The 26812-nt window shown below is 38.8% G+C and overlaps 1 protein-coding gene and 1 non-coding gene across 2 annotated transcripts; one reads left to right on the top strand and one right to left on the bottom strand.

Annotated features, from left to right (window-relative positions):
- Positions 1 to 2917: 2917 nt before the first annotated feature.
- On the bottom strand, positions 2918 to 3024 carry LOC145141722 (small nucleolar RNA R71). The gene has a single exon (XR_013722917.1). It is a non-coding gene; the product is annotated as a small nucleolar RNA R71 (small nucleolar RNA).
- A 992-nt stretch (positions 3025 to 4016) lies between these two features.
- Positions 4017 to 4538, top strand: LOC145139431 (uncharacterized). Its single transcript, XM_079073254.1, has one exon. The coding sequence runs from the start codon at positions 4017 to 4019 to the stop codon at positions 4536 to 4538; it is 522 nt and encodes a 173-aa protein (XP_078929380.1).
- Positions 4539 to 26812: the final 22274 nt, after the last annotated feature.

The raw sequence follows: 26812 nt of genomic DNA, 5'->3' as shown, positions 1-26812 counted from the left end.
TTGGCTTCACAACAAATTCCTCTTCTTCACTAATAGTTGTTCTCTCAATTGTTTCATAGCACCAAACTTTGTTAGGATTGCCTTTGTTGACACCTAGTGAATCATTCTCCCTTTGTCTGATAATAATGTTCAGTTGACTTAGTCTTTCCATCTCGAGCTCTTGTAGTCTCTTATTCTCTTCAGTTGAGGGTTCAACATGAACACCTTTCCTCTATTTTTAGGATCAATAGTTTTCACTGCTTTAACTGTTGACGAACTCGACCCTCCTTCCGCAATTCTTATCCCTTTATTATATTGCACCTTGGATAAATCAACATTGACATTAGAAGTAGTGGTTGTTGTTGTAGTTGTCATTACAACTTTCATTGGTAAGGAAGTAGGAATCTGGGTGGAGATCAACTTCCCCAAAACTTTCCCTTTGTCTTCGGCACTGGCCTTTGATGAACCAACCCCCCTTTCTCCCCCTTGTGACACTTTCGCAAAACATCGGGAATTAGTTGGTAATCAAAGGACCAAATCAAGAATAGGTGGCAACTCAGTCTTGAAGCACGATTCCACAGAAGAAACCAATGAAGAGATCTGATCTTGGGAAATCAAAGATGTTGATGTAAAATCAAACTTCAATAGGGTAGATTAAAACCCAATAAGAGACATCTCGATATTACCTAAGTCCTGCCCGTTTTCTTATTTCTTAATCTTCATCGCGTCTGTGTACTCTTGATATGTGCATATTTAATCATGTATTTTGTGCATAGTTTTAATACTTTTAGCTATAATTATGCTTAATTTGAGATATAAGGTGCTTATTATGTTTGAAACATGTTTTGAAGTAGCAAAGACATACTTGGGATGAAAAGGAAGCAAACAAGGAGCTGGAAGCAGGAAAATGTGGGATAAGGAAAAAAGAATACAAAGAAGGCTTGAAGACTGAATACCACGATGTGGTGATCACCAACCATGATGTGGCGAGTGGAAGCTTCATGATTTATGAGCTGACTTGGAGAATACGGGATTTCATAGAAGACCACGACGTGATACCTATTTACCACGTTGTGATGATCAGATTTTATGGAAACTATATATATATTCGAACATTTGGTCGAATGGTAAGACTTCTGGCTGATTTTCTGAGAGTGATTGCGACTAAAATCCTCTGGAAGCCCTGAAGAAGATCAGAAGTCGATTGGAGCTCAAGAGTTGAATAGATTTAGAAGAAATCTACGTAGATCCATTCGGTTTACTAAGTATTACTCATGTCCAGTTTAAATTGCATTGATCTAGTGTGTTTTTCTGATATTATGAGAGGCTAAAAACCTTATAGTTCTGTTTGGTGAAGATAAACCTAATCCTTATGTGTTGATTGTTGATTTTATTTGTGTTTGATCAAATCCATAACATGTTAAAGTTCTAGTTTATATTGCCTACTAATCTAGTTTTGTGTAGTAGAAGATCAATTTAATTGCATGAATTTGTTACCTAATTTTTTATGATCATTAAATAATTAGACCTAGGGTTAATCACATCTTAGATCAGGTAATTAAAGCTAGTAACTTTAACTGTGTTAGAGAGCATAATTAATCTTAATTTATTCTTGGTTGCGTAACTTGATCATAGGAAAGTAACTGTTAGATTTATCATTCATAGTCCAATTTGTGCTTATACCGATTTCGTGTTTAACCTATACTTGACCATTGCATGGTAATTCATAAATTGATACATCTAGGTATTTGATCTTAATAACTAGGTAATGAATTGGTAATCAATATATTCCATCTACTAGAAATGAACCATAGGAAAAGGTGAAATCGGAATTAAGTTAATTTGATAATAGTTTGAATTAAGTTCTTCTGATCTTGCAAAATCAGTAAAAGCCCCACTTTAAGTTTGTTTTCTTAGTTTAATTAGAAGTAGTTATTTTAATTAATTAAATTTCATTCACTGAGTTTGACACTCGACTTACCTAAGTTATTCTATAATCTGACTAGGTACACTGTCTATAGGTGCATAAATTAGTTAAGTTAGGTTATAAATTTAAAACTAATAGGCACTTTTGTGCACATCAAGTTTTTGGCGACGTTACGAGGGAACGACTTATTTGATTTTTAAGTTAATTGATTTTAGTTATTCGATCCTCTTTGTGGGGTAAAAACCGCAAAAAGTTATTTTTCTGCATTTATTTTATTTTATTTTTCCATCTGATCAGCAACCACGTCGTGGGCATCTTGGCCATGTCGTGGTCACGTTACAGTCAATTTTTTTAGTTATTTTTTATTCGTTTTATGCATTTTGTTTTTGTTTTGTTTTATCTTAGTGATATATGACCCGAGGATCCAGAACTCCGATAATTCCACTGCTCGAAGATCCAGAATCCGCTTTCCATAAAAATCAGTATAAAAAGATCGACGAATCAACAAGTACTTTTGAGTTTGAAACTTATGAAAGCTTTGAAAGAACTCCAAACGTAAAATGAACCGGTTACAAGCCAGGACCTGAAAGTGAATCAGAGGCAGACATAAAAATCAAGGTTTAAGAAACGACGGATATTACCAAAATGACTATGGGAGATTACAAGAAGTGGATCCGTGAGGATAACTGACCAGGGCTTGTACCACCAGAAATTCCAACAACCGCCAACTTTGAGCTCAAGGTACATATTCTCTCGATGGATAAGGACATTCCATTTTCTGGAAAGGACTATGAAGATGCCTTCAAGCACATTGATGAGGTGCTTGATATAGCCAACTATTTCCATGTACCAGATGTTTCAAGAGATGCAATACTACTCAGGATGCTTCCAGTGACATTAACTGGGGATACAAAAGTATGGTTAAAGTCACTTGAGCCGGGAACAATTAGAACTTGGACCAACCTTCGTGAAGCCTTCATTGAACAATTTATCCCTCCATCAAAGATAGATAAACTCAAGAAAAAATTAGCTAACTTCCAACAAGAGAGTGGGGAGTCCTTATATGAAGCTTAGGAAAGATACAAAGGATTGTTAAGACATTTCCCAGAACACAATTTAAATTTTCAACAAGAGGTTTCTATTTTCTATGATGGGGTGAATGTGACCACAAGGCAACTTCTTGATTCTCAAGGACTGATGCCAAAGAAGGATCCGGCGGTGATAAAGGCTTTAAATGAAGAGTTCGCAAAACACTCCAGAGAATACCATAATCCACGAGAAGATGCTACAAGAGGAAATGGAAATGGAGGGAACGAGCTAGGTGAAATAATGGCAAAACTAGCGAATATGGATCGGTGAATAACGAAGATGGATCAATCCATTCATGCTATCCGAGTTGGGTGTGAAAATTCCAATGAGCCTCATTTAGCAAAGGATTGCGGTTTGGATGAGCACGGGAATAAGAAAGTGCAAGTGTTCTATTCAAGTGGTGATAAATATAATGAATATTGGGAAAGCCAAAGAAAGAGTGGTTGCCATATGACGAGTATAAGAAACAAAAGGAAGAAAAGTATCAGCAAATCGGTCGAGGATACTCCCAAAAAGAACAACCACCACCTGAGAAGAAGATGGACTTTGAGTTAATGCTTAACAGGTTCATGGAAGCCTCTGAAAAAAGACATGACGCTATTGATGTTACCATGAGAAATCATCAAGATTCCATCAAGAACATTGAGACTCAACTTGGGCAATTGACTACACTTGTAAACGAGAGTTTACCTCCTAAAAATCCCGACCAAAAACCACAACCTCATTTTATGGTGATATACACTGAAAAAGAGGTTCATTCTGAGCAATTACTAATCCATGATACAACTACTACACAGCCCAGTCCACATCTCGAAGAAAAGAAGCCCGAAGCAGAAAGAGAAAAATCATAATCGAGTTCTGATGAGTCACCATGCCATGGAGACCAGGCCACGCTGTGGTCACTGGAGAACAAAAATCCTTCATTTTCAAAATAGTACCAGCCTCCTTTACCATTTCCCATCTCGAGCCCTTAAGCATAATCTGGAGCACGAACAAATGAATTTCATGGAACAAGTACTATATGTCGCTCAACGCTCCATTCCTCAAATCCATGGTTGAGCTTCCTAAGTTTGCTACAGATGTGATAATTAATCGAAAGGAGTTGGAAAAAGCATCCACCATCGTGCTTAATGAGTTATGTTCAACGGATATCATTTATGGGTTGCCAATTAATATGGGAGATCCAGGTCGGCTAACTTTGTCTTGTAAATTTGGCAATTCCAATTCAAAAAATGCTTTATCCGATTCGGGGGCTAGCATCAATCTTAAGTCATACTCTGTTTACGAGAAGCTCGACCTACGAAGGCTAAAAAACATGAGGATGACACTTCGAATGGCGGATCACTCAATCACTCATCCATGCGGGATCATTGAAGATTTATTGGTGAAAGTTGGAAAATTTATTTTTCCCGTTGACTTTATGGTTCTGGACATGAAGGAAGATGAAGACTTTCCCATAATCTTGGGAAGACCATTCTTAAGTACTACACGATCCCTCATCGGCATCCATGACTCAAAGCTCACACTTCGTAGCAGTCGTTAAACCGAGAGCGTGCATATAGAGAACGCTCGAATCTAACTTCGTAAGAGGAAGTTATGATTTTTCTAAGTTCCAGCGTAGCAGTGTGGAACACTAATGTCGACTTTAAGATTGGTTGATTGTTAGCTGAAACAATATAAACGAGAATCGAAGATATATTTAATAGGAACCCGATAATATAAAGACAGTCAAGAACAGACGTCGAAAGAGAGGGTTATGAATTTTTAATGGACTTTGACAGTCTAAGTCTGTTAAAAATATAACTTTAAAAATAAAGTCAAAATTAGCCGAATGAGTCTAAACAAAAGTTGTAGATCTCGTCAATAGCTACGCGTGGATATAAAACCCATAAAAACAGAGCTCGATGAGAAAATTATGATTTTCTAAGAAAACAGAAAATTTCGCGCGCAGCCCCACGCAAAGAAAGCATGAGCGGAGCACACTGACACACCACCCAGAATGCGACATATGGCACCACATAAAAGGTAACACGTCACCTTCTTCCGATCAGATGTGCGGCACGCACTCTAATTTAGGCTATATAAACCTCCGAAAATCAGCTCATTCCTCACACCATTCTTCCAGATTCTCTCTGGAGATCCTTCTAGCTTTTAACCCCTTTTACTCCCGAGTTTCCGTGTAACGCCCCATTTATTAAATAAATAAATAGATAAAATTAATATGAATAATATCCCTAAAATCCATAATTTTTAGTGGGGTGTTGGTTTTCGGGAGCCAAAGGTTAAAATTTTAGAAGTCGGGGGTTAAAGTGTAAGTTTCAGATTAGTTTCGTAAATATTTATGAAGGCAGGGACTAATTGGTGAATTATTGGGACTCAAATTGATGAGATTTTGGAAGCTTAAGGGCTGAATGGTAACATATGGACTTCATTTGAGAACAATATGTAGAAGAGGGGCTGATTGGTAAATTTCGGACTTTATTTGTAAGGGATTTCAGAAGATGGGGTTAAAAAGGTAAAATATGGATTGAATTTTAAAGAAATGGGAAAGGAGGGACTATATTTGCCATTATGGAAAACTAGATTAAGGCGTCGGGTATATAACCCTTACGGGAACCCTAACCCTAATAGAAGCAATCAGCCGTCACCACCACCTTATACCTCCCTCACCGACGCCACCCTTCACCACCGGCAGAGCCACGACAGTTGGGTTGGAAAAACCACCACCATTCACCTAGCCTCCGTCCTCTGCTGCTGATGCTCGAGTCACGTCCGTCGCCGTTCGCTAGACCCACCCCACTGTTACATTGTTGATGCCGCCGCCGGAGGGCTCGATTCTGTTGCTCCAGTCATCGGTTGCCATCCCGAAGGACAATTGTGTCATGTGTCGCTACTTCAGCCGCCGTTGTAGCGCTGTTGTTCCGCCTCCTCCGAGCCGTTGCTGCCGCCGACGACGCCGGTTGTGGGCACAGGTGTTGCCGCCGTTCGTGCCCCATCGTCCACCGCATGTCGTACGAGAGTGTGTTGAAGTGTTGTTGGGAAGAAGATCAAGAAGAAACGCCGCCACCACCGTGAGGTGGTGGCTGACAGCGCAACAGCCGCCTACCGCCACAAGGATTCTGATGGGTGTGTTTTTCGTGTCCAGCTCAAGTGTTTGCATGTTTTGGTGTTGCTGAACAAGTGAGGGTGTGCTCTTTGGCTGGAAACCATGGAAAAACCACCATGGCTGCCAACCATGGTGCCTGCCACCATCTACCACCGCTGGCCACCATAAGGGTGGTTGTGTGTGTGTGTGTGTTTATCTATTAGTGTGTTTATTTATTTCGAGTTATTTCATTGTATAATTGTAATTAGAGACTAAAATAATAAAAAGAAACTCATAACCACCATCGTGAGGTGGTGGCTGCCGCCTCCTGCCGCCACCAACCGCCGTGTTGGGTGGCGGTGTGCTTTTGCTTGCGTGTAGTTGCTTTTTTTGGATGCTTGGACAAAAATGGACTAGAAACCCCAACCACCACCGTGAGGTGGTGGCCGCCGACGTGAGCCGCCGTTGACCACCACTACCCGAGGTGGTAGTGGGTGGTGCCCGACTAGCGAAACCCTAATGTGCCTAGTGAAACGCTAATGGGCCTAATGAAACCCTAATGGATCTAAGGACTTAGTTTATGGGCCTATTGGGTTGGAAACCCTAATTTTGGAATCATTGGCTTGGACTTATCGGGACACGCATTTTGGGCCATTGGAATTGGACTATGTATTAAGCCCGATCACACCATATGATTTGTCTAGTAGAGTGATGAACTTTATAGATTAAGTCCTTAATGGGTTAAGTGAGAAACACTTAACCCTAATCATCATTTTATGTGAAAACCCTAATTTCACTTGGGCCTTGAGTTGGGCCTTTCCATTGGGCTTTGGTGATTAGGCTAATAATGGGCCATTCAAGAACAACTTTATGGACTAAGAGTATATGAATGGGCTTTAGGGTAAGGCCGATATGAGGGTTTGGGCCCAATTTTCCTGGGCCTTCGTGATTATGAGATATTGGGCCAATAGAAATGCCAAATGTTTGGACTGGACTAAATGGTTGGGCCTCAAAATAAGCACATGTAAAGGTTTGGGCCCAATTTGGAAAATTGGGCCATATGTTGGGCTTTGACTCATAGTTGACTTTTGGGCCTTTGGATTGGGCCTTGGGCTTGAATCAAGCTAATATAGGCGTAAAGCAATCTTTTACCCCAAGCATGGACTTATGGGTATATGTTGGAACCCAATTGCTGATTGGGTGTTATTTTGATGATTGACAATTCGATAACTTGTCATCCAGCAGCTAGAGTTGTGTCTACGGGACTTCAGCGGTGTGAGGTGAGTTACCTTCCAGTAGAAGTGGGTCAACGGCCACAATGTCGGCCCACTAGTAGGAGTTGTTTGTTAGATGATTGTCTTTGTGATAATTATCCGGTATGTCATTATCTGTTATGTTTGTGTGCTAGGATGCTCTGTGATACATGTTAGTGGTAGTAGGGGTGAAATAGTCCCCGGATACCGTTTGAAGGATACCGAAGGGGTCGTCAGAACCCACTCATGCCTAGCAGTATGTTTATGTTATGTTATTATGTGGTAGTGGTAGGGGTGAAATAGTCCCCGGTTACCGGTTGAAAGATACCGAAGGGGAGGTTAGCTCCTGGTTACCGATTGAAAGATACCGAATGGGAGATTAGTTCCCGGTTACCGGTTGAAAGAGACCGAAGGGGTAGGTCAGGCACCCAGATATGCCTTACAGTATGATGTTTTATGGTATGTGCTATTATAGGGGAACTCACTAAGCTTCGTGCTTACCGTTTTCAGTTTTGGTTTCAGGTACTTCGTTTTCAAAGGAAAGGAGTCGGCTCAATCGCAACGCATCACACTATGTTTTCCGCACATGAGATCTTTGGGATTACACTCTGATATGGTTTTATGATAATATGTAGTGATTATTGACACTTTGTTTTTGACATGAGATATTATTATGGATGTTTTTATACCGTTGGTTTTATAATAACTTATTTAAAAATGAAATTTTTCGTCTTAAATTTTTGGGATGTTACAAGTTGGTATCAGAGCCTTGGTTTGAGGGATTCGGGCACACACTCGGGTGTGTCTGAACTCAAACTAAGGACTTGGTATGAAAATTTTCAAAAGTAAAATCATTTTATAAAAAGAAGTTTGAAAAGAATTTGAAAATAGAAGAGAACTTTGAAAAGAACAAGGTGTGTGATGCGTGCAATCAGCCGAGCTCAAGTAAGATTTCCCCAAGATACCCATACATGTTATGTTATGATATGATATGATTATGAGAACTGCATGCTAGATTAGGGCTAAGGATCTAGGAAGGATGCCTTATATGCCTACTGTATGTGCTTGTAGATCTGCATGTTAGTACTGATTAGCCAGTGATAGGATAGCCTGTTTAGGCTATGCCTGATTGTATGAGCCTTTGAATTGCATGTACAGATTCCTGTTTAGAGGATAGAATGATTTGATTGGAATATGATGGTTAGATTTTCCATTGTCTGAATGCTGCTTGCTTTGTGCTTTGTGGGACTTTTAGTAATGTGAGCTAACTATTAAGTGAATATGCTAAGTCACATGTGGCACAGGCTGGATAATCTCAGAGTGACAGATTTGACCCTATTGCGCAGCTCTTGTTTGAGTCCAACCGTTCTAGGGATGGGACTTTTACTCGAAGGATTATCTGATCTCTGTTACATGTGGCTATATTCATGAGGTAGCTAGTTGACATTACTGGGAATATTTCAGCAGCTGAGGACTGGGTGAGTTCGGGAACCTAGGAAAGCCTAGGATATGTTTCAGTGGGTTAGTAGTGAGGTTTAGTGAGACTTGGGTGCACCAGTTTGAGGAAGTGACTTGGAGGATTCAGGAGGATTACGGCCCGTACTACTGAAAGCACATGATCCATACTCAAATCGATGAGAGTCTTGGAGAATCTGAGAAGCTTCGGGGAGGAGTTTGTGACCCGGTTTGGGGTCAGAGGGTGTTCCAACTGTTGCAGTTCAGCCATTGGCAAGTGAACTAGTGAGCGTGACAGGGTGTCAAACCCTGGAGGATAGGACTTCTAAGTCCGAGGATGCGAGATCGATTTGGAGCACTTTGAGAAGAAAGGGTCATGCCAGGTGCATATAGTAGAGGTTCCTAGGGAGAGACCCAAGACTTCTGATCATCGGGTGAAAGGCCAGCAGGGCTGGAGTCAGTGCAACACATGCGGGAAAGTACACAAGGGAGTTTGACATTCCATGGGATTAGGTTGCTACAAGTATAGCGGGGTTGGTCATGTCTGTTGGATTAATGTCTAAGTTCATAACTATAATTGGTAAGACTTGACCCGACCCGGCATGGTCCATTTGGGTTGCATGGCATCATGCATTTGGATAGACTATAATGAGAGAAATAACACTTAAGGTTGGTTAATATATTATAAGTTCTAATATATTAATAAGGTTATTTAATTAGTATTGATCAAGAATTAATTTGGAATTAATTAAGTGATCAAAAGGAGACTAATTAAATATATGGGTTGATTGTGTAAATCATTCATTCTTATATATGTGGGCTTGTGATCCAAGATTCCTTATGTTGGACTAAGTCCATGGGGTGACCCATGGATACTCCATGGAGGTTAAAATTCATGGAGCATAAGGAATGGGTAAAGTTATGAGTTACATGGTGTAACCCTAATAGCCACCATATAAAAGAATCCCATGGCTCAATAAATCGTGCACTAATGTGTGAGTGTGAGGGCTAGACGATTTCAAGGAGTGTTCAAGTTTCTCTCAAGTTATTCCAAGTGTATTTGGTGTTGTGTGAACCATTTGAGGTGTCACACTTGGGGCACTAGGCACTCAAGCTTCATGAAGACATTCTACATCAAAGAGGTATGTATTCTATCTTGTTATATTTATTATTTTGTATGCTAGATTAGGATAATACCTTGGATGTTCATAATTGTATGTATAATAGAGAAAACATAGATCCAAGGTATTTAGGGTTGCATGTACACTTAGGAGTGTTAGAATGCTCATAACCCTACAGAGGTATCAGATCCTAGGCTTGTTTTCTTGTTATACTTGCAAAAGTAGCTGAAAAATCGAGTTGGATGCATATATTCGATTGTTTTGGCTGGAACTGGACTAGGAACATTACCCTAAGATGTTTTTGGACTTATAAACTTGTTTTTGATGTGGTAATGTTCATGCTAATCCAATTTCTAAGATAATTGTTATAATTTCAAGATTTGTATTAGTTTGTATGCTCATGTTAATTTCTTGAAGATTGATGATTTGAATTATCTTGTTCTTATGAGGTTCTTAGATTAATAGAAAAGTTGTGTGAAATAGTTGTTTTCAATCCATTTTAATCTAAGAGTTGATTCCAAAGTGTGTTTTTGTAACTTGTCCTCAAGTTATATGAAAAGTCACATTTAAGAATCATAAAACTCATAAAAGTTGGCAAAGGTTACAAAATGAAGAGTCTAGTTCTAATTAAATGGTTTTATGACTCCATAACTTGTCCTCAAGTTATGGAGGTTCAAGAGTCTCTTCATTAAATTAAAAAAAAAGTGTAACCTTAATTAGTTCCATAAGTTACAATAAAAAAAAGTTATTTTTTTTATTAATTAGTTTAAAGTCTTCCATAACTTGTCCTCAAGTTATGGAACTTGAAGAGTTTTTTTTTTAATTAAAACTACTTTAAACTCATAAGTTATGGAATTAATTAGTTTTGAATAGTTTCAAAACTTGCCCTCAAGTTTTGGAATTTGAAAAGTTTTCACTTATGAATACTTTAATTCCAAGTTAGCCCTTAGAATTTTAAAAGTTAAAATATAACCTTTATACTTTATAATATTATAAGTTAATAATATTTATATATATGTATAAGAGTAAAGTCAGTCTTACCGTTAGTAGGCCTCATTCGCGAAGCCGGTCTATAAGGGGGTATAAGGTTACTGCCTATAAAATGACAGTTTAATGGGTGTCCACTCTCACCCACCGCTTCCTTGACTGGTGGAGGGTCGTTAGCCGAACGGGTAGGACAAGGACTATAATTCTCCTTTCATTAAAAGTATTAATGATAAATACTAAGTAACTAAACTCTTATTAATACCCAATCTTAGTTACTTAGGAAAATGTGAATTTGGTGCTAACCCATGAAATTACACTTTGCACTTTGCTTAAGTCGTTAGTGGAGCGTGTGTGGTTAACCGACACACTAACCTGGACTTAACAAGGTAGGCAAAGGGTAACTTAATATTTATCATAGTATCGGTGGAGCGTGTGTGGTTAACCGGCACACTGATTAAGTGGTAAATATTAAGGGTACCAAGTATATTTGCATGGTTATTCACACCTTGTTTTGTGATCCTCGGCATCCCAGTCACAAAACCTGAAGGGCACACTCGAGATTGAAACATGCCTTTGAACAGTTCAATGAATCTCAAAGATCTAGGACTTTCAAATCCAATTAAAACCTAATAAATTATTTCGTTTTTCATGGTGGAAATTGGTGAATCGTCATTCACCTACCTTCAAATATTTTATAGCTTGGATTACGGCATCCCTCTTCTAAGTTATAAAATAGTTTGTTGGGTCCTAGCCTTAATATTTCATATTAGGTGTCATATTAAGGACTTTAAATCAACTATCTTGAATATCTCCCAAAAAAAAAGATGTCTGGTCTAGACATTTATGATCTTCCCAAATCTCTTGAAACAAGCTTTCCTAAATGAAGATGATGTCCCATGGATATCATACTTCTTTCACCTCCTCCAATTATTCTCCCTAACCCACAAGTTCCTAAAACGTTTAAGGTCACTCAAGCCCTATTGGCAAGGCAAGGTCTAGGTGTGATCACATCTTGGAGATGTAGTCACATATTGACAAGCCGGGAGAGTTGGGTGTCAAAGTCTTGAGAAAGTTGGTGGCTCAACTACTTTCTAAGTCACATAGTGAGTTCTTTTGGGAATCCTATGAAACAGACTAAGACAAGACCCTTAATGATCTTATCTATTTGCTAAGATCAACTTCCTAAAACGCTATGGACATTGACAATGATGACATTGGATATCCAGTAAAGCTCTCTCTTCCCAATGGAAAGGGATCGGCCATAGTCAACTCGGTTGACCCAATGGTAAAGAGAGAGGCGAAGTCTGAGATAGTCCCATTATCAAGGGTCCATAGGTAATTATTGCCAAAGGAAGGGGCATTGGTTACGAAGTTGCCAAATTTACCTAAGGATGCTAAAGTCAATAAGTTTGGCTCTACTTCAGGTAAAGTCCATTGTCTAACTCTATTAAGTACATGCTAATTCTGATCGCGAAGATGGATTTCAATCGCATGGTTCGGTGATTAGAATTTTGGGCTATTACTTAAGAGTTATGATATTTATATTGCTTAGGAATAGATAACAACAAGGTTTTCATATGGATTGTAAGGATAAGTTTTTCCGCAAAGTTTTAAAATAAAAGAAAAAGGTTTTGATTTTATTTATTTTAAGTATCCTTACAATGGCATTTGTGAAAAGTTGTTGCTTATAAGATTCCATTGATAGCAATATTGGAAAAATGGATTTGATTCTTTCGGTTGTGGTAGTGTCTAATATTACCAAATAAGGAAAGATTCTCATCACCCAAGGTTCAATTGGACCGAAACTTGGAATCATGCAAGTTGTATAGTATGATGAATGAGAACTTTTAGCTTGGAAAATTAAGACTAATTCCTTATGTGAATAAGGAAAGGACTAAGGGATCGAGTACACATTCTTGTGCACTGGTCAAGTCCACCACAAAAGATCAAGAAGACTATTCGTCATGATTTACTTAAGTTCAGTAAATATGGTTATACTTATAAGTTTAAGTATAAGTCTGTAGCATTGGAGAAGTTTCAATGTGAGACATAACGAATAAGAAGAATCAAAGAATGGCAGAAAGATAAAAGTTTCTCAAATCTGAAAAGATGGGAGAATACTTTAGTATCATGTTTATGATCATCTTAATGATTAAGATACCATATCACAATTGGTCCTCTAAAGTCATCTTAGTGCATTCTTATGACTAAGAAGAGGAGTCATGAATTGTTGAAATGGTTAAATCAAAAAGATGAGTCATACTTCGTTCCAAACAATTCTTAGAGTCATACTCCAAGATTGTAACTTGAGTGACATATCTTAAAGAGGGTTTGTTAACACTAGTCAAATGTAAGAGTAAAAGGTTATCTACTCTTGTACATTTGAAATTGGTAAGTTGTGATGTTTTGGATAAAACAGAGACCAACTTAGGCCAATTGTGTAAAGTGTTAGTCTTGATAAAGAATCTGCACTATCTCTTGAATATTTGACAAGGGAGTCTTATATGTCAAGAGGACAGTGGGAGTCTTAAAGCTCTTGAAAGTTTCAAGACCTAATCAAGAATAAAACCTAAAGTCCTTCACTAGCACACGACTTGAGGTTTATAACCTATCGTGTTGAAATTTTTGTGCCTATTCAAGTTGGCTTTGCATAGGAGTTCTGAGAGTTCTCAATTGGTTGCACAACTACTTGGAAGCAATGGCAGGCACCTGAGCTGCCAAATGGCAAGAATTTAAGATTGCACAAGTTTAATCAATATGAGTTTGGATTTGTCACTAACCTTGTCTTGTGATTATGGTTTTGAGAAATCCACATGGATAAGAACACATACACTATTAAATCTAAGTGTCATAAGGTTTCTCTCCGATTCATGAAAATGATGGTGAGGAAACACTTTCACTAAGTAGATTTTAGCTAGATAGCAATTGTGATATTTGCATTCTCAAAGTCGTTAGTGGAGCGTGTGTGGTTTACCGGCACACTAACATGGACTTGTGAGAAGTGGCAAAGGTCTAAACAATTGAGACTATGATTACGGCATCCATTTTCATAGTTCTAAAATTGTTTAGACACACATGTGAGCTATCTAAGAGAGGTGTATGATTTTGATAAAGTTTTATCAAAACAATCTAGTATCAGAAATCTGAACTTTGGTAAGAAAGTCAGCTGATTTCTGAGTACATGTCAAAGCTAGTAGGAGCATAAGTGTTATGCTAATAATCATCATGTTAGTGGGAGCATGATAATTATGACAAAGGTTGCAAGTTAGCAATGTTAATTATAGAAAACAAAAGTTTCAATTCGTGAGGTTGCAGGGGTTGAAAAAGTTGTTTTGCTATAATTAAGGGAGAGGAAATTATACTTCATTTCAATTCTAAAAGCTTAGATTGAGATTTTAATCGTATTTAATCAAGGATATATATATAAATTTCATGTTGGAATGGCTCAACATAAGGAAATTCTATATATGGGTCCATTATTTGCGTTCTAAAATTCGATTATGATTACGGCATCCCTTTTCATAATCTTAATTTTGAGAACTTGGAAAATTGAAATGGAAATATTATAGCAAAAGACTGGTTTAGTCTTTATGCGAGACATCATGAATCGTGTCCCATATGCTTCGGATATATAGAAGTCCAACTGTTTTCTGGATACATGTCAAAGCTAGTGGGAGCATGAGTGTTATGCTAATAATCATCATGTTAGTGGGAGCATGATAATTATGATAAGTATTGCAAGTTAGCAATGTTAATTATAGAAAACAAAAGTTTCAATTCGTGAGGTTGCAGGGGTTGAAAAAGTTGTTTTGCTATAATTAAGGGAGAGGATATTATACTTCATGTCAATTCTAAAAGGCTTAGAGTGAGATTTTAAGCTTAGATTGAGATTTTAATCATCTTTAGTCAAGAATAAATATATATATATGAATTTCATGTTGGATTGGTTCAACTTAAGGAAATTCTATATATTGCGTTCTCAAAATTCGATTATGATTACGACATCCCTGTTCATAGTCAAATTTTGAGAATATGGCAAACAAAAAATTATTATACTTCATGTCAATTCTAAAAGGCTTAGAGTGAGATTTTAAGCTTAGATTGAGATGTTAATCATCTTTAGTCAAGAATATATATATGAATTTCATGTTGGATTGGTTCAACTTAAGGAAATTCTATATATTGCGTTCTTAAAATTCGATTATGATTACGGCATCCCTGTTCATAGTCAAATTTTGAGAATATGGCAAACAAAAAATTATTATGGCAAAAGACTAGAACCATGTCTTTATGTGAAACATCATGAATTGTGTCCCATTTACTTTGGGTACAAGATCGATTACATGTGCTATAATATTTACCCTTTCTGAATTTTCCAAATGCCTTGGGGAATTAAGGGGAACAATGTCTAGAATTAGATATGACTAAAGTGATTAAGCAATTGTCGAGGACAATCTAAGGTTAACCAAAGATTGGTTGCTCAAGGACAGTTGGAAGTATAGTGTTTAATATTGGAAGGACCATATTGACATAGTCTGAAAAGAGGCAACTCTTGTTCAGAAGCGGTAGTCAAAATGGGAATATTGAGTTGTCTTCATCGGTGGAAGCAATCTGTGTAAGGTTAAAGAAACTTAATGCAAGAAGCATGTTCAAAGCAATGCGCTTTGAGTTTGAGGCATTGTTTCCATGGAATTGATCTCCATTGGGATACTCTGTAATGATTGTTGCCAAGCCTTTGTGGCTTTGTGCATAATCATTACAAGAGGAACATTGCATATAAGTTTAAAATCTAAACATATTTTGATAAATGATAGGAATTTGGAATTCTTACATTTAAGACAAGGATTTGGGAGTGTGAAAAGAGAATCATTGAAATTATGTTCAATTGATCTAGTTCACAAAGAAAAGGATCATAAACAAACATAGAGTTCATACTTGGTGTATGGCAAAGCTATTGTTTAAGAAACACATAGTGTATATGCTTGGTGCATGGGACAACTAGTGTTTTTAATTCAAGTATAAAGTTGATAAAACCGAAACAATGAATAATGAGTAATCGGTATGGTGATAAATAAAAGTGTTTATTTATATTCATAGGGTTTGATACCATATTTGATTCATTTATTCTTGTGTTTCACTTTGCATGTTTTGACTTCCAGAATAACTAAGTCGCTCTTCCTGAATGATTAAGTTATTCAAACCATCCACAGTCGGTCATATATTGGAAGTAGATATGAATCAAGACTGTCATGGGTTGGTTTGTAGAGGTCCAAGTTGGTGGAAAAAGTGGTGCTACAACACTCATGAGTGCTCATAAGTTCTGAGTATTGGATTCAACCCGCGCTCATTTGAATCACTTCATGGATTTTATCACGAGTGATCATGAGACGATAATATCTTATATTCTTCAAACCTAGAGATATGAGTTGTTACTATGAGTTGGTTATACATTGATTGCACGAAAACGCATTGGTAACTCGATGTTATAAAACGTGCCTTTGTGTATGATTCAACAAGTAGTAGAACAAGCCATATGAGTCAAAGTTTATCCATTCCTTTTACCTTCGGGATAAAAGCGATATCTGTGGGCCCCTTGATGATTTAAAGATGATACATGTGAGTGCTTGGCCAAGCCAGGACTGATTTGATTTGTTCAATCAGTCAGTCATCATGAATCGGAAATCAGGAAACAACAAATGGACAGAGAGAATGATTGATAATCCATGTCTCAGTCCATATGATATCTAGAATGGAGGAATATATGATCCCTTATCTAATGGACAAGTCATTGACAAAGGTCAGAGTTCATCGACAAGGTCAGAGTTCGACAGAAGCTTTTGAGAGCTACGATTGCTGATCGGTTCCTGAAGTCATACGCAATAATAGTTTTAGACTTATCCAAGTGGGAGACTGTTGGATTAATGTCTAAGTCCATAACTATAATTGGTAAGACTTGACCCGACCCGGCATGGTCCATTTGGGTTGCATGGCATCATGCATTTGGATAGACTATAATGAGAGAAATAACACTTAAGGTTGGTTAATATATTATAAGTTCTACTATATTAATAAGGTTATTTAATTAGTATTGATCAAGAATTAATTTGGAATTAATTAAGTGATCAAAAGGAGACTAATTAAATATATGGGTTGATTGTGTAAATCATTCATTCTTATATATGTGGGCTTGTGATCCAAGATTCCTTATGTTGGACTAAGTCCATGGGGTGACCCATGGATACTCCATGGAGGTTAAAATCCATGGAGCATAAGGAATGGGTAAAGTTATGAGTTACATGGTGTAACCCTAATAGCCACCATATAAAAGAATCCCATGGCTCAAGAAATCGTGCACTAATGTGTGAGTATGAGGGCTAGACGATTTCAAGGAGTGTTCAAGTTTCTCTCAAGTTATTCCAAGTGTATTTGGTGTTGTGTGAACCATTTGAGGTGTCACACTTGGGGCACTAGGCACTCAAGCTTCATGAAGACATTCTACATCAAAGAGGTATGTATTCTATCTTGTTATATTTATTATTTTGTATGCTAGATTAGGATAATACCTTGGATGTTCATAATTGTATGTATAATAGAGAAAACATAGATCCAAGGTATTTAGGGTTGCATGTACACTTAGGAGTGTTAGAATGCTCATAACCCTACAATGTCAGCAGAAGGAGTCAGTCCCTGCACTGTCATACAGGAGAATTCGGAATTCCAGCAGGCGATGTTGTGGGTATGTAACCTTGCCTTCTTTCAGTTTAATCTGCACATTGTTATGGGAATTGCGCTGTGGTTTGTGGATACTGTAGCAGGATGAGTAAGTGTATCCATGGTTTATTTCTTTGCTCCTGTTGGGTTAGATCATCAAATATCGTCATATGCCAATTTCATACCGTGAACTACTAGTGGTTAGTGTAAGATTGCTTCCCTTTTGCTGGTTCGGGGTGTTTAGTGTTCTCTCGGTTCATAGTATAGATTTGTCGTGGGGCAGTTAGGGGTTCATCTGAAACACCAGGGTCTGTGGATCCTTAGAATCCTTTAGGAAGGATGATCCTATAGTTAGTTCATGTCATCAAAATAGGAAGGGAGTTTTGCACCATGTCTTCAGGATGGTCGAGGTATCTCAGGAGGAGGTGATCAGGATTCCTCCAGATGTTGTGGGTATGTCATCTTCTACTACTGCTAGGTGGATGTCGGGAATTTGTACCACATAGGAATATTGATTGAGTTTGGACAAGTTAGGACTCGGGTCGGTTTCTGCTATTGTCTGGGTTATCAAGGATTGTTGTATGCCATTCTGCATGTCGAACAGTCCTTGATGAACCTACAGAGGGATGTACCTTGCGAAGTGGGTTCCGCGTGTACCGTTATCATTCTGGATCTTTGTCGAGATCTGCGCAGGAGTGTTATTTAGAGGATATTAGGTCAGGGTTAGAGCGATAGTTTGTCACACCCCACACCGGAACGGAGGAAACGTTCGGGGGTGGATGACGTCATGTGTAGTATCACAACAATTGTATCATAACAATCATAGTAAACACAACCATTACATTGAATACATATATGAAAAGAGTTTACATCTGTTTGATTCTTGTTTTTATACATCGGGAGTATAATCAAAATAAAAAGACGTGACTCTATACGCTCCGTCTTCTCAAAACTCCAGGAGATACCTGTCTACTGATTTCCTGAGAATACAAGCAGTTTTGAAAGGGTATCAGCATAAAGCTGGTGAGTTCATAAGCGATGTTTTTGTATTGAAAACCTGTTGATGACTCTGTAAAAATGTTTGCATGATTCCAAGAAAATCCAATATTTTCTTTAGTGAAAGTGTGATAATAATAGTTCCATCTATAACTACTTAGTTCATGTTAGCCACGTATGAACCAATACTGAATAGACAGTTGACTATGTGGATCTGCCCTAAGTCCACAACCAAACAAGGAACAGGAAATGAGGCGGAAACCACATATCCCACAGTCTATCGAGTATTCTTCATACGTAACCCTGATGTATAAGCTAAAGAGTTATAAAACTAACTATGAATGTTTGTTATTGTATCCGGTTGTAGTATATAAAAAATATTAGTTCGTATGCTTGGTTACTACTAGGTGTATTGTATGATGAATTCTGCATGAAAAACTCTGTATAGAATATTCTGTTTGAAAACCCTGGCTATCACTGATACATATAGTAAGTTCTGTTTGAAACCTCTGGCTACCACCAATGTGTATATTAGTTTTATTATTTAAATAAAACCGTGTAATGTATTTCTGAAATCCCCAATGAAATGTATAATAGTCTTATTAATTAAAATAAAACTAATGAAGAATGAAATCTTGTAAACAAAGGTTAGTTTATACTTATTGTGAGTCGTATAACCATGCTTGATATGACCATGTGACCTTTACGACGTTCTTCAGGTGTCGGTTAAATGACATTTGTCACCTCAGGCATGCCTGCCTAACTGTAGCTAGCAGTTCAGGTGTGGGATTGTCAGTCCCGAATAGATCTATTCACAAATCTCATGCTCTCCCTCCAAGAGGCTCTGGTTATACTATGATAGGATTTAATTCATTACCCCTAAGGGTACAGTTTTGAAGTAGAGTCTCACAATCCTGTATAATCTAGTTTACGTGTAATTCTCTATTGTTCTATATAAGGTAATAATTATACTTAAATAAATATTAAATATTGTACTCCTATAGTGATGCATATCATAAACTAAATCTGTCATAGTTTATATGTTTAGCAGTGTATAACTCTGAATTTGTAAAAGCTGTGTATTGAAAACCCCAAACTATACCTATTATAGTTTGCATGTATATTGTGTATTTGGTTCGTGTATTGATCTGAAAACTATGCAATTATGGTTGTACGTTGAAAATGTACCTTATGCTCAACACAGTACAAAAGGGATAAAATATATAAATATTTTATAAAAACATGGAAACTGTTTGTCTGTATCAATTGCATAAGTTTTATACTTGCTAAAATCCTTTTGTTTTAGTTCACAAAATCATTTGTGTTTGGCTTGCATCCCTGTGAAAACGTTTAAAAACCATAAAAGCGTAGGGGTATGAACTCACCTGAAGTGAGTGGTTTGAATGAAAGATCGATATGGGATGCTGAGTGTCAAATGAAGTCTCGAACACTAACGGATCCTATTTAGCATGTAATAACACATATATGTATCAAATTAGGGTATATCACAACTAGTTATGATAGGAAACCGCCCTAGGGACTAGGAAACACTTGAAACAAAGTGTTAAAATCATGTATGATTGAATAAGGGAGGTTCACGGCCACACTTAGGTGTGTACGGCCATGGGTGTACGGCCATGGAGTGTACGGCCGTACACTCATGGTAAAACATGATAAAGAGTGTCTTTGAGCAATGGGGAAGCTAGTGGGTCGTTTGCTCATCAAGAATATGAACTAGGTTCTCCCTTTGGAGGCCCTTTTGGGGTATTTTGAGGTGTGTACGGCCATACAAGGATTTACGGCCGTACACCCCTTTGGTTCTTGCAAAAATGGTCGATTTTTGGGTCTTAAATCAAAGGGGTTCAAGGTTTCAAGAGTTCTAATGGTTAACTAGCACCTAGCAAGTGTTTAAAGCCTTATATAATGGACTTAACAAGGGTGTACGACCATAGATAGAGTGTACGACCGTACACTCTTGATGTTCTTGCTAGGATTGTCGATTTAAGATGAATAACAAGTGTTTCTAGTGGATAACAAGCATAGGAAGCAGTTACTCACAATTTGGAAGCTTGATTGAGGGTTTATGGCCACCAAGAACTAGTGTGTGTTCTTGGTGTTCTTGGTGAAAGATGAAGATCTAGCCAATGATGAAATTAATGAGATGAAAACATGGATTCACCACTAGATAAAGTAATGTAGCAACAAATCAAGGTGGGAAACACTTACATCTTTGAAGATCTTGGTAAGAAATGAGATGATAGTTGAGAGAAAACCCGAAATCTTGGCTTGGGAGTGTGTAAAGTGTTGAAAAATAGCTAAGTATCATCTTTATAGAGGAGAGTGTACGGCCATAGATGGGTGTACGGCCGTACACCCATGTGTACGGCCGTACACTCCTCATGAAGGAGTGTTTGGCCCGATTTTGCTACTATGAACTTTGGTATCTCATTCCTATACCCTATCCTTGAATGTACAAGACTTGGAACACTCAAACAGACCCTAAACAATGCTAAATGATAGCAGAAACGAGTCTGACTTTGATTGAATTGAATAACTATACAAGATAGAAATTTCGGGTTGTCACGAGGTTGGCAGATAGTGTTAGAGTGTTGTAAGTTTGCGGGTGTAACCGTAGCATTCATGAGGTTAGCAGATAGTGTTAGAGTGTTGTAAGACTGCGGGTGTAGATGTAGCATTCACTAGGTTGGCAGATAGCATGAGAGCATTATTAGATCGCGGAAGGAACATTAGTACCCACCGGTTCGGGTGTAGCCGTGAGGGCGTGGCAAATCCACGGATTGGTTTATGGACTTCCCAAAGGGATTAGACCTGGTTGAGCCAGTGATAATACTGTAGTAACGCCACTACATTTATGAGAACAAGAAAGCAATGGACTGATTAAGGTCGTTTGTGATATAAGGCTACCATTGGTCATGTAGCAATCACTTTTAGAATTGGATATGGTGACGTCAAGACTCGACGTATGAACCCGCGCGGTTGGTTCAGAAGGTCGTTAGAGCCACAGTGGCATAATAACTAGTGGCAACTAGTTACAGAGAAGGATTTCGTTCGGAAGTCGTGTGAGGCGACTATGTGGTAGTCCTTTGGCTCCGTAACCGGGCCGGAACCCGGTATTTCAGATGACTGGTGAACGAATTGAGACTAGGGAGGTCTCGATAGATTTTGGAAGGCATCCAGGGCGCAGCATACTGTTTCAGACAGTTCAGTGTTTCCGGAAGTTCAGTGCTTCGGACAGTTTCAGTGTCTCAAGCAGTAATGGTTGATGTGTGTAAACTTAACTAGTTTTAAACCTACTTTTAATTATAAATTAACACACAAGAGGCAGTGGACCTATCAATTGTGGTATGGCTAAATAAGCAGGGTATCGAACTCAGGGAACGGAAAATTAAAACTAATAACTAATATTATCTAAAAGACAAGTAATAAAATTAAGGTTTTCTCTAGTTTTACAAGACTAGAAACTTAAACTAAAACTTAACTAAAATAACTAACAACTAAGCAAGCAAAGACCAACTAAATTCAATATCTAAAAGGACTTCTGTTCAGGTTCGACTCAATTGATCCTATGGTTGATTTAATGGTAATGGTGCAATGGATTAACCTTTTATTGGCTACCGATTCAAGTGATTAGATTCACATTCGCTATGCTAATCCTTAGAAAATAAACTAATTCAAGCAGTGGCCAGTTGTCTAAATTAATTAATTCCCTAGGTTATCTATTCGGGTTGAATAAGACTTGTAATGGTTAATCAAATTGTCAATTCAATTAACCTCTTGTTGTTGGTTTATCAAACAAGCTCACACATTAACTTACCCATTCTTTAATTAATCCTAGTTTCATATTCACTAATCCTAAGCACATAATTAAGTGTTCACATAAATCACATGAGGTAAACAATCAAGAGATGTTCATGCAGCCTAATTGTCTTCCTATTAACAGAAAATAGTTATGGTTAATGCATAAGGATCTCTAACAAGCTTAATTCAACAAAATCACCAATTAAAAGTTAATCCTACCATTAATCAAATCATAGTCTCAAAATTGTCTTACCCAAACAGAAGCTAGCAAGTTTAGCTCATAATTAAGGCAGTAGAAAACTCAAAAACGAAATTCAATAACATAAACATGGTTATGTACTAGATCTAGTTAAGAGAAATCAAAGTATGCCTTAGTTATCCTTCAAAACTTGAATTTGGTTGAATCTTCACTCTTCCAGATGTCTCTCTTCGTTCTGAATCGCAGCTCCTCCTCCTAGGGTTCTCAGAAGTCCCGTCTATCGATCTGGAGGGTTTCTTTTATAGATTCGTCTCGACTCGTCGAGTCCACAACCGACTCGACGAGTCCCTCATTAAATTCTCGTGTACGGAAAGTCAAGGACTCCCCTGCTTCACGAATCTTCGTGGGAACTCGTCGAGTAGACGTCCCTACTCGCCGAGTCCTTTGTGCTTTTTGATCCTGTCTTCTTTTGTTCACTCCAAAGCTTCTGATAGCTACTCCTGCTTCCTTTTGCTTCCGAGTACTTCTTTTGGACTGAAAATATAATTCAAACATAATTAAGTACCTTTTATCCATAATATGCAATTAATTAGCTAATAAATGATAAAACTTTATACAAAATATAGGGCTAAACATGCACATATCAGGTATTTTGGGATTTTATGTATGGTTAGAGTCACAGATAGCTTGGGTTATTCTAAGTCACTCACAGTGAGATTATCTGAGCCTTGGCCAAGGATAAGTGATCTGCAGGGATAATTGGTTCAGTGATTCTGTATTCTAGTGGGAACCTCGAGACTGCAGATTTCAGACGGAGTAGATGTGATCTCGTTGCAAGGAACTCACTCATCTGTGAATTTTATGGCCTTGCGAAGGTTGGTCACGGTTACCTTGGGGAAGGATAGGGTGTGCCTAGGGTTGTGGCCATGTTACCAAAGTGGTTTGGCATGTAAGGAATGGTAAGGAACGATTTCGAGGACGAAATCTAATTTAAGTGGGGGAGAGTTGTAACGCCCTATTTATTAAATAAATAAATAGATAAAATTAATATGAATAGTAGCCCTAAAATCCATAATTTTTAGTGGTCTGTTGGTTTTCGGGAGCCAAAGGTTACAATTTTAGAAGTCGGGGGTTAAATTGTAAGTTTCAGATCAGTTTCGTAAATATTTATGAAGGCAGGGACTAATTGGTGAATTATTGGGACTCAAATTGAAGAGATTTTGGAAGCTTAAGGGCTGAATGGTAACATATGGACTTCATTTGAGAACAATATGTAGAAGAGGGGCTGATTGGTAAATTTCGGACTTTATTTGTAAGGGATTTCAGAAGATGGGGTTAAAAAGGTAAAATATGGACTGAACTTTAAAGAAATGGGAAAAGAGGGACTATATTTGCCATTATGGAAAACTAGCTTAAGGCGTCGGGTATATAACCCTTACGGGAACCCTAACCCTAATAGAAGCAATCATCCGCCCCCACCACCTTATACCTCCCTCACGGGCGCCGCCATTTACCACCGGAAGAGCCACGACTGTTGGGTCGGAAAACCACCACCATTCACCTAGCCTCCGTCCTCTGCTGCTGCTGCTCGAGTCACGTCCGTCGCCATTCGCTAGACCCACCCCACTGTTACATTGTTGTTGCCGCCGCCGGAGGGCTCGTTTCTGTTACTCCGGTCATCGGTTGCCATCCCGAAGGACTATCGTGTCATGTGTCGCTGCTTCAGCCGCCGTACGCGCCGTTGTAGCGCTACTGTTCCGCCTCCTCCGAGTCGTTGTTGTAGACGACGACTGTGGGCGTAGCTGTTGCCGCCGTTCATGCCCCGTCGTCCACCGCATGCCGTATGAGAGTGTGTTGAAGTGTTGCTGGGAAGAGGATCAAGAAGAAACGCCGCCACCACCGTAAGGTGGTGGCTGACAACGCAACAGCCGCCTACCGCCACAAGGATTCTGATGGGTGTGTTTTTCGTGTCCAGCTCAAGTGTTTGCGTGTTTTGGTGTTGCTGAACAAATAGGGGGTGTGCTCTTTGGTCGGAAACCATGGAAAAACCACCATGGCTGCCAACCATGGTGGCTGCCACCATCTACCACCGCCGACCACCACAAGGTTGGTTGTGTGTGTGTGTTTATCTATTAGTGTGTGTGTTTATTTCGAGTTATTTCATTTTATAATTGTAATTAGAAACTAAAATAATAAAAAGAAACTCATAACCACCACCGTGAGGTAGTGGCTACCGCCTCCTGCCGCCACCAACCGTCGTTTATCTTCAGGTTTTAGAACCCTGCGAGGGTTGGTTACGGTTGCCTTGGAAAGGCTGGGGTTATGCTCGTAGTTGTGGCTGTGTTGCTCAAGTTGTCTGGCGTGTAAGGGATGATAAGAAACGATTTCGAGGACGAAATCAAATTTAAGTGGGGGAGAGTTGTAACATCCCGTTTAAAATAAGATAATTAAATAATAAACCCGGAACCCCGAGAAGTAATTTTATTATTATTTTATATTATTATTGTCCAAAATCAAATAATAATTAGCGGGGTGTTGGTTTCGGGGTGCCAAATGATATAACTTTGATTTCCGAGGATTAAAGTGTAATTTCGGGATTCATGTTGTGAAGGTTTTCGGAAGTCAAGGGGCGTTTAATAAAATATTGGACTTGTTATGAAAGGATTTTTGAAGACAGGGGCTGCTTGGTAATTATTAGGACTTAAATTGAAAGGACAATGGAGTGATAGTGGCTGAATGGTAACATTTGGACTCCATTTGAGAATAATTTGTAGAGGAGGGGTTGTTTTTTAACTGTTGGACTTATATTGAAAAAGAATTATGGGAGCAAGGGTTTAAAGGGTAAATTAAGGATTTGATTTGAAAGAAAATAGAGGAGGAGGGACTAAATCGTCATTATGGAATAATGTGTGAAGGAGTCGGGTATTTAACTGTTCTATAGTCTCGTCCTAACCCTAACCCTGAAGAGAAGGTGCAGCCGCCACCCTCTTCCTCCTCTATCGTCCGGCCGTTACCATCCTTCACACCCGACTCGCTTTCTGTTCCGACCAACCAAGACCGCCAATGACATCTGCCATGACCGGAGATACCAAAGACTGACGGGGAAATAATGGGCGAACCCGAGAACCATTGCCGCTGGGTCGTTTTTCCGGTGGAGGCGTGACCACCGCGATCGAAGACGAAGAGCCGCTGTTCAGTTGCTGTCGTTGTTGGACTGTTCCGTCAAGATGGTGACAGCGTCGTGGTTTGTAATGAGGTTGCATGTGTGAGTGGTTTTCTGGTGAATGGAAATCATGAAGAACCACCATGGCGGCCGGCCATGGTGGCTGTCGACGATGACGCTGCTCCTGCCCGCTTTCCTTTGCCGTTGCCGCTGCCATACGCCACCAGGTGGGTGGCCGGATTCCTTTTACGAGCACGACAGTGTGTGTGTGTGTGTTATTTCATGTATGAGGGGTTTGTTGGCCGGAATCCAAGAGAACAGTCACCACCACCACCGTGAGGTGGTGGCTGCCACTCTTTACCACCGCCTGCCGCCACAAGGTGGTTGTGTGTGTGTGATTATTTTGAGTGTGTGTGTGTGTGTGTTTATTTTGGATTATTTCATTGTAAAATTGTAATAGCGACTAGAATAATGAAAAGAAAACTCAAAACCACCACCGTGAGGTGGTGGCTGCCGCTTCCTGCCGCCACCAACCGTCGTGTTGGGTAGCGGTATGCTTTTGCTCGCGTGTAGTTGATTTTTGGATGCTTGGACAAAATGGACTAGAAACCCTAACTACCACCGTGAGGTGGTGGCCGCCACCGTGAGCCGCCATTGACCACCACTACCCGAGGTGGTAGTGGGTGGTGCCCAACCAATGAAACCCTAATGGGCCCAATGAAGCCCTAATTGACCTAAAAGCCCAACCATTTGATTAATGAGCTAGTATTTGGGTTGGAAACCCTAATTAGGGTTTGGAAAATCCTAATGCCTTGAAACCCTAATTTTGGGATTTATCGGGACCACATGAGAATTATTTATTAAACCAAAAATAATAATTAACAATCAGGTGCAAATTAACCTAAGGCAGTATTAGACTTAATGGATTAAGTCCTTAATGGAATAAGTCCTTAATGGGTTAAGTAGGAACACTTAACCCTAATCGTCATTTCATGTGAAAACCCTAATTTCACTTGGGCCTTGATTTG

The sequence above is a fragment of the Lactuca virosa genome, chromosome 9 (assembly GCF_052849685.1).
Source record: "Lactuca virosa cultivar CGN04683 chromosome 9, Lactuca_virosa_CGN04683_v6, whole genome shotgun sequence".
In the NCBI taxonomy this organism is placed as follows: Eukaryota; Viridiplantae; Streptophyta; class Magnoliopsida; order Asterales; family Asteraceae; genus Lactuca; species Lactuca virosa.
Note: the sequence above shows the minus strand (reverse complement) of the source record. Positions and strands in the feature narration are given on the sequence as shown.